General features: G+C 38.0%; 2 protein-coding genes across 3 annotated transcripts; both read right to left on the bottom strand.

The window, feature by feature from the left end:
* Positions 1–98: 98 nt before the first annotated feature.
* LOC113778677 (pentatricopeptide repeat-containing protein At2g22070-like) lies at positions 99–3,373 on the bottom strand. Its single transcript, XM_027324155.1, has 2 exons — positions 727–3,373; positions 99–243 (listed from the first exon to the last, which is right to left on the bottom strand). Exon 1 carries the CDS (start codon positions 3,304–3,306, stop codon positions 1,099–1,101), a length of 2,208 nt encoding a protein of 735 aa, XP_027179956.1. The 5' UTR covers positions 3,307–3,373; the 3' UTR covers positions 99–243; positions 727–1,098.
* An 865-nt stretch (positions 3,374–4,238) lies between these two features.
* LOC113778331 (putative inactive glutathione hydrolase 4) lies at positions 4,239–7,319 on the bottom strand. Of its 2 annotated transcripts, XM_027323702.1 has the most exons (6): positions 6,651–7,319; positions 6,017–6,535; positions 5,688–5,923; positions 5,172–5,436; positions 4,902–5,039; positions 4,239–4,646 (listed from the first exon to the last, which is right to left on the bottom strand). In XM_027323702.1, the coding sequence occupies exons 1-6, from the start codon at positions 7,011–7,013 to the stop codon at positions 4,428–4,430; spliced, it is 1,740 nt and encodes a 579-aa protein (XP_027179503.1). In that variant the 5' UTR covers positions 7,014–7,319; the 3' UTR covers positions 4,239–4,427. The 2 variants fall into 2 exon arrangements, with proteins under 2 accessions (XP_027179503.1, XP_027179504.1); XM_027323703.1 differs by lacking the exon at positions 6,651–7,319 and having other exon boundaries at positions 5,688–5,858; positions 6,017–6,161.
* Between the last annotated feature and the right edge of the window lie 3,800 nt (positions 7,320–11,119).

Below are 11,119 nucleotides of genomic sequence, written 5' to 3'. Positions count from 1 at the left end.
AAATTATGTCGCTAGATTTTACCGTAATTCCTTAAATCTTTGAGTATTGAAATTCTCTTGGTTAAGTACTTCATTCTTTTGCCAAAGAAACAGGAATCTGTGGCATACTTAATCTCATAACGAACAGACGTGAATCTTAAGCCCTACTCCAGCAATTCAGCACACCTTTTCATTGAAGCATTGTCTTACTTGTAAGGCAGCATATCAAGATGCACCAATGCTCATACTGTTCCCTACCTGGGACTGCACATAAATAAAAAGCCATCTCTCAGAGCTGTGACCAAGAATGGCACTTCAAATCAACCATATGGGAAATAGAGCAATTCAATCTCTTGCAAAATGATGACAAGTTGTCACATTAAGACTGATAACTTGAAAATGTGTTGCTTTAATTCTACTGAAGTAAGAAGTGTATGGTGGAAAGGAGATACTAATTGCTTTATTAACGATATCAAAGAGATGAACAGGTGATCTTGACCATTCGTCTGAAACCCATGAATGAAAGGCCAACTGTTGGACTAGTTAAGCATTGATTGAATAAACCATATTACAACTATAACAATGACTTCCAATGTCTTGACTTAGTCAAATTTCTAAAAATTATGTAATGAAGTTCAATGCTTCGTTAGAAAAGGATGCAAAAACAATATGCACATCATAGAATGACTAACCAGATAAATGACTATTTGTGGACTATTTGTGGGGCTATCCAAATAAATGACTAACCAGATATGCTGTCAGTAAGACCTGCAGGAGATACACAATTATCCAAAAGGATGTCTCCAATCCCCGTCCTTGTAAATCATTCAGAAATCATCCAGGAGCTGCTTCCCCAGTTGCTGGTTGCATTAGCCTGGACCACTCAGTTCGCTATATTCATGAAACAAAACCATCTTCCCTTTTCCTGAAACTTGAACCACGTTCTAAGGATATAACATCAAATCCTTCAGCAATGTCACTAAATTTGGTGCATCATACCCAACATTTAACTTTACATTTCTCATTTAGCTGAACTGTGCGGATAAAACTGGTCAACCTTGACGGTCCCCTTAACAAAAGGTTCCAAGTTAAATAGTTGAATTGATATCTTTTTTTGTCCTACCAATAGTCCCGACAAGAACATAAACCACCTTTGAAGTGGTGAAAACGAGTAGCATCCCTTAAAATAATTTCTCTCTCCACAAGTTTGGAAATGAATTTAATAGCAGAGTGACAGTCATTACAAACTCTAAGGTTCTTCATGATCCTTAAAGTGGATTTTTCTGGAGTATTTATCAAACCAAATGCAATAGCAAGTTTCTCACTGTGATGTCTAAGAATCTGTTCTTTCACTTCATTATCAAGATCATGCAGCACTGACTCCATGTCTGGAACAAAACCCATTTTCTTTATCTCTTTCCAGATTTTGTCCATAACCTGGTAAATTGTATCTCTCTGTGGGTGAAGTGCATCTTCTACCCCAAATACATGAACTTCACTTTTAATCTGAATCCAACTAAATCCTTGCTCTTTCTTTACCTGTCTATCTTTCATTGACTTTCTGACCGAAGCAGCTTCTTGCCATCTTCCACAGGCAGAATAAGCATTAGCAAGTGCTGTAAAGGCCCCACTGTGGTCTGGCTCAATTGAAAGCAATTTCTCAGCTGCTACTGTTGCCAGCTCTGCATTCTTATGAATCTTGCAAGAAGCTAAAATTGATCCCCAAGCTATAACATCTGGCTGAATTGGCATGTTCTGAATGAAATGTTGTGCTTCCTGTAGCAATCCAGCACGTCCAAACAGGTCAATCATGCAAGCATAGTGGCTTGAGGTGGGTACAATTCCATGTACATCTTGCATCATCTTGTAGTATCTACGGCCTTGTTCAACCTTCCCCACATGTGTGCAGGCAGAGAGGACACCTACATAAGTTATATGGTCTGGCTTAATACTCAATCCCAGCATATTCTCAAACAGTTGAATGGCTTCATCTGCAACTCCATGTTGAGCTAAAGCTATGATCATGGATGTCCAAGAGACAGGGTCTCTTTTCCAATTTGTTAGGTTGAATAATCTCTTTGCGCTACCAATGTTACCAGCCTTTGAATACATGGTAATTAAAGCATTGCTCACAGATACGGACGATGCCTCCAATGATTTCAAGGCCACTGCATGGATCTGCTTGCCATGATTCAAAGAAGCCAAGCTTGAACAAATGCTTAGCATAGCTGCTAGAGTGAAATTATTAGGTTTTGGACCTTCTCTTATCATCAATCTAAAAAGTGCCATCCCTTCGTCATAAAAGCCATTCTGCACATAACCTACAATCATTGCCGTCCAAGCAACCACATCACGTTCTTTTAATGAGTCAAAGATCACCCTTGCTGGATTGATATCTCCAATCTTGATATATCCATCCAGTAAAGCTGTAAATGCTACAATATCTAGATTTGATACTCCACTTTGGCGTACAACTTTTTGAGCAATTTCAACACAGCCACACTTAGAGTACATCGAGATTAAAGCATTCCCAACAGCCCCAGAAGTACCAAAACTGGTCCTAACAATGTGACCATGAATTTGCTTTCCTGAAGTAACATTCTGAGTATTTGCACAAGCAGATAAAACACTAGCTAGGGTGTACTTATCAGGCAACAGGTCAGTGCCCTTGACCATGTTAGAGAACATGTCCAGAGCTTCATTATCAAAACCATGCTGATTGTAACCTGTAATCATTGAGTTCCAAGAAACAATATCACGTTCTTTCATCTGATCAAACTGAGCAAGTGCAAGATCAACCTCACCGTGCTGCATGTGCAAGGAAATCATCCAATTCCAGCTTGAGACATTCTTTAACTCTATCCTGTCAAAAGCCACCTTTGCAGTACCAACATCACCAGACTTTGAATACATATTTAACAACGAATTTGCTACAGCTACATTGCCACCAAACCCGAGTTTAACAACAAAAGAATGCACCTTGCTACCGATATCTAACCCTTTAATTGCACCACAAGCTGCAAGTACATTAGTAAAAGTATATTGGGTTGGAAGAATTCTACTCAATACCATCTTACAAAACATCCTTAGAGCATCCTCAGAACGCCCCAGTTGATTATAGCCCACGATCATTGTAGTCCACGAAACAGAATCATATTCAGGCATCTCATTAAAAAGAGAAATTGCTTCACGAATCATGCCTCGTTTTGCATATGCAGACAAGAGCGTGTTCCATGAAGATGTGTTTCTCACAGGCATTTCATCGAAAACCTTAACAGCATCGGGGATGAACCCAGATTTTGCATATACATTTATGAGATTATTCATCACAAAGAGTCCTAATTGAAGCCCAGACTTGATGATTTGGGCGTGGATTGATCTTGCTGCTAAAGGGTCTTTGCTTTTGAGACTTGTTTGGAGGAGGGATATGTAGAGATTTGACTGAGAGGCCCATGATTGCATTCTTCGGGTTTGGATTTGTACTAACTTAGACGATTAATTACCACTCTTATGGCGTCTGATTCTCATTGAAATTAGAAGGTTTCGGTGGTATTTTGAAACTTAATGGCTGAGAGTTTTGAAAAGCTAGAACTTGCGGGAAATGCAGAGGAGGCTTTTATGGCGCCAAAATTGGAGGGCTCTCCCTAACGGTCAAGATGCTTCCTTTAAAATATCTCACATAGAAATCAGAAAGAAAAATAATAAATGGATAAAAGGAATTAAAATAGTACCTAATAAGTGATGAATGGAAAATTTACATAATAGGCCTTTAAATTGTAGTCATCCAGAAGTTACTGTCTCCCCAACAATAAGAATAATAGTGTGCCAACACAAGTTGACTCAATTGGTAAGAACGGTCACTTATTCATAGAAGGTCACCGTCGACGTGAAAACTGTATTGATAGGTGATTTATAAGAATCTCTACAAGCGATCTATGGTTCTGGAAGCATGTCTTTATCCATGGTAGTGATTGGAGCCAAACTGACCCAAATTTCTCTTATAAAAGAAAGAAGAATACTGTTGGATTAATTGAAAATAAATAAATAAAGTATACTCTAATTTTCCATCGGCCGGTTAGCTCAGCTGGTTAAATACTCCAATACCAAGGTCGGGAAAACGAATCTTTGTTTAGGATGATAGTAAATTACACTAGACATAGGTTACAGTTCCTACTGCAATCCTACAATTTAAAAAAAAAAAAAAAAGTATTCTCTAAATTTTCTTGTTAGTTTGAAGTCTTTTGGACAATTGGACTCAATAACAAGGAATTCATCTCTAACAATTAGACAAATATTTTGGTGAAGGTTATTGTTGAACAAATGAACATTCCCTCTACTCAATAGCTTTCATTTGATATAGAAATTGGACATAATATTTATTGGCACAACAATAAAAAATGGGCATATACTATTTCACTAGAGCCCTGAAAAAATGACTGCTTATAAAGTCAAAAACCCGCAGGAAAACCACCCTTTCTTGGATCACTCACTGCCACAAGCTCATTAGACTCCAGATCTTGAACCACAAATTGGCAAATTGTCCCACCTGCAACACTTTTTAGTACATGGCCTCTCTTCTTCAGGAAACTCCTTGTTTCCTCAGGAACTTCAAAGTGATCTCCGGTCACTACTTTCCAGTCTTCATAATTCACCACATTAGGGATCAGCTGCATTCGCGTGAGCATTCAGTGTATGAGTAAAAATAAGCAACTACATTTGTAATAGACTGAGTCTCAAATTATAAGCATCTGAAGTTGTATGAGAGATATCTTATTGTTTAATCATCAAGAATTTAATGAGTTTTGTTGCTGTTCAGCAAGAAGTCAAGCAAATTTGAAACAATTTCGAACATTAGCCAAAAAATGTACTTAGGAAAAGAAGGGCTGAATGCAGAATTTTGCAACCGAATAATGAGTAATCACCTCATGATAAAACCTTGGAGCCATGACAGAAGCCAGAGGATCCATCCCATTAACAAAATAGTTCAAGAATACCTCTGCTGTTCCTGCAATTATCTTGGATCCTCCACTTGCACCTACAACAGCCTTCAACTTTCCTCCCTGTTTTTCGCATCATTCATGATAAAGGGCTCTAGTTTAGGTCCAATCATGTCGAGTCTTGGGAAGGGACGAGACAAGCCTTGGCATTGTAGTTTTTAAGCTGATCAAATGGAAAGGACTTGGTCGAATTACCTGGAGAACAATTGTAGGTGACATGGATGACAGAGGTCTTTTGCCTGGATGAACAAAGTTGGCCGGCGCTGGTGGAGGCTCATCTGTAGAAGCATTATCAGGCATGGAGAAGTCATCCATTTCATTGTTGAGGACTATGCCAGTAGATGGTGAAAGAAATTTAGCACCAAAGTATCCATTTATGGTATTAGTCATTGACACAGCATTTCTGTCAGTGTCCACAATTGACACATGGCTAGTTCCATGGTCATGGATTTGATTCCACCTAGTTGGGAGCAAGGATTCAGCAAGAGCAAAATTATGAGAATACAACTGTAAGCAACTTGCTAAAATGTAACAGTAACAGGTTGAAAAGGTTGATAATGATCATACTAACACATGCTTGAAAATCCAGACAGATCTTTAGTTGATAGAATCAAATTATGTGGGTAATTAATAAAGTTCTCTTAGATGGTTAAAACAGTGAGAGAGTGCAGGATCTGAAATTGTACAATTGGAGACTAGCTGCTTAATTACCTGCCACCATAATGAGGAGGGCTAAAGGTCATATTGTCATTGATGGTCTTCTGCAACTCTTGTGCAAATTCCATTGAGAGCATATCATTTAAGACATCTTTGATGTTAACGAAATCTGGATCTCCAAGGTTCATTCTCACGGCAAATGCATGCTTTAAAGCCTCAATCGTTCTGTGTGCCAAGAGGGGATTAGAGCTATTCACAGAACTTCCATATTGTGCTAGAATATTTAGTGTCTGACATCAAAATTTAACAGATTCAATGTCCAATGCAAATTTCAGAAGCATTATATTGAAAATGAAGCAAAAAAGTAAAGGTGATTTACTTACAAGAACCATTGCAGCACCTCCAGAAGAAGGAGGAGGCATTCCGAGTATTTCAACCCCCAGGATATTGGTAGAGATTGGTTCTCTGATCTTAACTTGGTAACGCTGCATGTCGTCCAGGCTGAGTATTCCTCCAGCGTCCTGGACATCTTTAACCAAGTCATATGCAATTGTCCCATTGCAGAAAGATTTCAATTCATCCTTTAAAACTTTGATCAGTGTGTCTGCTAGTTTTCGGTTGTAACATCTATCCCCTGGCTGCAAGAGGCTGCCATTCGATGTAAAAATCTCTCGAAGTCCTTTATCTGCCAGAATTTCTGATTCTGTTGCAACCATTTGCACGTGGAGATATGGTGAAATCCTGAATCCATGGCAAGCAAAATATGCTGCAGGCCTGACAAGCCTACTCCAAGGAAGCCTTCCATACTGCTTCCAAGCCTCGTGGAGACCTACCAATTCCCCTGGAACTGCTACAGAAAGCGCACCAGCAGCTTTAATCGTTTCATTTCCCGAGTACATATTCTGTACAAAAAGCAAAAGAAATGGGCTTAAGATCAGATAATTCTCTATCTTCTGGCTAGCCAAATTTTTCAAAGAGGAATAAATCATCAGGTCGATACATTGGACTTTTATGTACCTGGGAAGCTCTTTTTGGAGCGGTTTCTCTCATATCAAAAGCCTCAGCTTTCCCATCAGCTGATCGAACAATCAGAAATCCACCTCCACCAATGCCACTAGAGGCCGGGCTAACAACACCCAAGCAAAGGGCAGCAGCAACTGCTGCATCAACAGCATGACCTCCTTCGCGAAGAACATCTCTTCCAACTTTGGAGCATCGACCATCATCCGTGGCAACAACACCATGTTTTCCTCTTATCTGTTCCTTTCTCTTGGTTGTTGATGCCGTCTCGAGGCTTGAGCTCCAACTCAAAGGAGTCAGCAGCAAAAGCAACAGGGCTACAGATGCCAGCCATGGTGTGCATCTAGCTGAAAAATTCATGGGGGAGATGATCTCGCAAAAACTTCAAATGATGATCAAAATGCACATTTTTGGCCTAGCCATATTTCTCTAGCGCAAGTCAACTTCAGAGGAAAAATGCTGATAAGGCATCTTAACTGTAAACCATTAACTCTACTTTTGTTACATCCTTCCACTGGATTACAGGGAAATTTCCAGGAGCCATGTGTTTTCATGTGATCAACCAAACAGAACTTGTGGAAAAGGAAGAACAATACACAAATTTGATGTGGCTCGGCTAAAAGTTGAGGCTGAGGACAGATTGCGGGATCGTAGAAAGTGGGAAGAGTTTATGACAACCTCAGTTGACCGTCTCTGTACCTCAACACGACTCTTTATGAATTGAACATTTGTGAAATTACCAATATAACCTAGTACCGAATAGAAGACGCGTCAATATGACCCAAGTGTGATATGGCAAAAGATAATTACCCTTTTCGTCCTTGACCTTTGTCTCTTGTTCTGATTTGGTCCTTGATATCTTTTATTTCACATCTAATACCTTGGGCACCGTTTGGATTGAAGGAAAGTAAAGGAAAGGAAATGAGAGCATTCCAGTGGAAAAGAACAGAAAGGAGAGTAGAAGAAATCGGAGTTCATTTATCTTGCTTGGCTTACGGAAGGAAAGGAAAAGAAACTATCATGCGTTGTTTACATTTTTATCTATAATTTAAAAATTCAATTTATGAATGCATAATATATTTTTTTAGCAAATTTTAAAATTTTGATTAATCTTAATGTCCTTTCCCTCAACTTCCACTTACTTTTGGATGGAAAGCAGACTAACAAAAAATAACTAAATCTTATCCCTCCCTTTCCCTCCCAATCCTTTCAATTCTTTTCTCAAAAACCAATCCAAACACCAAAAACCTTATCTTTCCCTTTCCTTCCCTCCCAAATATTAAAAAAAAAAAAGGAAAAAAAAAGAGCACCCAATACGAGAATATTTCAAAGCACTTTACTCACATGTTATGACCATTTTGCAAAACTGCAAAAGATATGATGCAAAACCTTTCTTGATGAGCAAAGTGGAAGAGACTTGCTTGATGGTGCAATTCTAACTTATGATGCTCAATTGTACATTTATAGAAGCAAGAAACTTGGGGGGCATTTGGTAGAATTGATGCGACAATTGGAAAAATAAAATCTCCAAATTGCATTATAGTCAAAAAAAAATAATTGCTGTTAGGTACCATATTTTGTCATGTAACCAGCAGCAAAATTAAAGATGAGAATTGCCAGATAGATACCTAAATTATCAGCAAAGAAATGCGACTTTGTTTCTTTTTGAAGACTCTTGTATTTGTCCTTTCAACTTCAGATGTTATTTTCTTTCAATTTCATAATTCTTGGCCTGATTGCTGTCTCCTCTTGCTCAATCAAGCCATAAGAAATTCCCTTTCTGCCTTTTTGTAAGTTTAGCCATAAAAAGTTCTTATCATGCTGTAGAAAAGAACACCTAGAGGAGGCATAATATAGCAAACGACCTTTTATACTTGTCTTTTTGTGATATTAGTCTACATGTGCCCCTCAAGTAACATTAATTTGCTCTTTTTATTTATTTATTTTAAGGCAAGCAACTTGTAATATTTGCTATGCTTGCTTTTAAATCTATTGCTATTTTGGACAAATGGATTGTTGTTTTACGAGATTGGTATTCCTTTAAAAATTGTCATAGTTTAGGAATATCCAGAAATAGGTTCAGAAACATCTAGGGATCAGTTCCTCGGTGCAAAAGTCTTTCCAATGAAAGACTCTGGTCAAGCCTTTTCATGTAATTTTGACATCCATTCTTTTAACGCCATGTTTGTAAGTTCTTAGTTTTAAAATTTGCTCCTTAAAAAAAAAGAAAAAAAAAAAAGAAAGCTTTGTTGTGTGTAAGTTTGTGCATCACAAGTTGAATGAAAATATCAAGTGCATGAGCTAAGTCCAATGGAAAAAATGCAAAGTACAATTAATAATTGGACCAAGCAATTGGCTGTACGAGAAACCCGTCCAACCATTGGCCAATGGTTGGACGAGTGGTTAGAAAGGATTTTTAGAGTTCTCTCTGCTATCAAGTTTAAAATTTAAATCTATGAGAAACTCACCTAAACTTCTACTATTTGAAGGCATACTTTTTCCTAATTTCGTCCTCGAATTTTACGGATTTGGCTTCTCTCCATTTTTTCGGAGTGTACATTTGAATGTATGATACGTGTCTTCATTTATTAACAAGAGTTAGGATTAGTCAAAGTTAAAATAATCATGTCCCTTCCTAATAAATAAAAACATACATCCAAACGTGCATTGTGAAAAATGGAGAGAGAATTAACTGGAGAAGAGTCAAATCCGAATTTTACCACCTTTAGAATTGAACAATTTAGTCCTGGAATTTTACCACCTTTGGAATTGAACAATTTAGAAACAGAGAAGTACCAAGTGTGCAAAATGTTCACAAAATCTCTATATTGACAAAACACTTGAACTATCGTATCACTAAAATCAACTTCTATATTCTACAGCTGCAGAACTAATTTGAGAAATTAAGCAAAAAAAAAAAAAGAAAACGGCCTTTTTCAATAAATAATTGGAGATTCTCCTTCAATTTTGTTTTCCTACAACTATACAAGACCTTTTTGGCACCTGGCCAAACAGGAATCAGACTTTCCACATAATCAACTACAAAGTAATGCGCCAAAAAAAAGTAATGCGCCAAGATGTAGATGAAGCAGAACCAGAACCAGAACCAGAACCAAGTCCAAAATCTTCGTAGATGCCTCTTCCATAGTCATACAAAACAATATCCCATCTGCAATCTGCTAAGTCTTTACTGTTGATTGTGAATCCCTTTACGTCAGAGTACTGGAATCCGCCGTCTGAAGAGTTTGGGACAGCAATTTTCGAAGATTTGTACGTACCTTTATCCTGATCATCCTTCACTATCCAACAGGCTAAAGAAAGACAGCCCTGATAAACCCCAAGCCGAGCAGTAGAAAAGTCGAGAGGATTGCTTTCCGGTAACAGAATCTCCTCAAACTTTTTCTCAACATTGTTGAATTTGATCACTGAATATGCTGGTGCATCTTTACCGCAGTTAACTTTATACACAAGCCAATGCAGAATCCCATTGAATGCCGCAGGAATCTGAAAATCTTTGGTGCGGCTGACGCTCATAGGCATGTTGGTCAGGTCAACTGACCTCCAAAAATTGCTCTATATATCTCGACTATACGGAACATGAAAATCTTGACAACTTTATAATCATCGTTACGCTGGTCGAAGAAGAATCCCAAATCTGTGAAATGTTCAAGAGATTTGCTATTGGGAAGTGCCCTGCGTTGATGCAATAAGGGATTCCAGAGGTATATTTTCTTGGGATTGTAGCAATTGCAAATCTTGTGAACACATAGGATTCCATTGCAGCAACCTGCAAGAATGTAATCATCTGGAAGACAAAAGGGAGTTGTAAACAGGCTGATTTTGTTCAGTCTCTCAATCTCAAATAGGGCATAGTGACAGCTGCATGATTGTTTATGAGATTTCTAGCTGCAAACTAGAAGAGGAAAATTTTTGTTGGTTTTGGGAGATTTTTCCATGGATATGGCCGAGTACTTATTGGAATCGAATAGACCTCTTTCCCAAAGCTTGCGGACTGCACTGAATCGGACTAGAGATTTCACAGGTAGTCTGCAAAAGATGTCGAGAATGGCACCCTGGGACTGAATTTGACGTCTCCATCCTGAAAATATGTAACTTTCTCTGAGAAATTTTAAGTTAACAATGGTCAAGAATATGTCTCTTTTAGGATTTGAAAAAAAATCAGCGAGCTCAGATGAATGAATTGATAAAAAAAATTTTGATCAATAAGATGTCACAGGTTACAGAAAGAAGGAGCTGAGGGAATAAATAGATGTACATATTAGAACTTACCAAATTCTATTTGGTTTAGGACAATGTTTCTGAAGATTAATCCTAATTGGTTTAGGACAATGTTTATAAAATTTAATCCTAGTTAGTTCAGAAGAAGCTTTCCTAAAAAGCTTACCATTGTTTGCCTGGGACAAGAAATCGTTATTAAAAGAGAGGAGTATCAGATAGTGAGACGA

Source organism: Coffea eugenioides, chromosome 7 (genome assembly GCF_003713205.1).
Source record: "Coffea eugenioides isolate CCC68of chromosome 7, Ceug_1.0, whole genome shotgun sequence".
NCBI classification, from domain to species: Eukaryota; Viridiplantae; Streptophyta; class Magnoliopsida; order Gentianales; family Rubiaceae; genus Coffea; species Coffea eugenioides.
Note: the sequence above shows the minus strand (reverse complement) of the source record. Positions and strands in the feature narration are given on the sequence as shown.

Excerpts from the sequence above, each read along its gene's own strand:
- LOC113778331 (XM_027323702.1), bottom strand. The coding sequence starts at position 7,013 with ATGAATTTTTCAGCTAGATGCACACCATGGCTGGCATCTGTAGCCCTG. Across the intron at positions 5,437-5,687 it reads CCTCCTCATTATGGTGGCAG|GTGGAATCAAATCCATGACC; the intron begins GTAATTAAGCAG and ends GCTCCCAACTAG. Across the intron at positions 4,647-4,901 it reads CTCCAAGGTTTTATCATGAG|CTGATCCCTAATGTGGTGAA; the intron begins GTGATTACTCAT and ends ACGCGAATGCAG.
- LOC113778677 (XM_027324155.1), bottom strand. The coding sequence starts at position 3,306 with ATGAATAATCTCATAAATGTATATGCAAAATCTGGGTTCATCCCCGAT.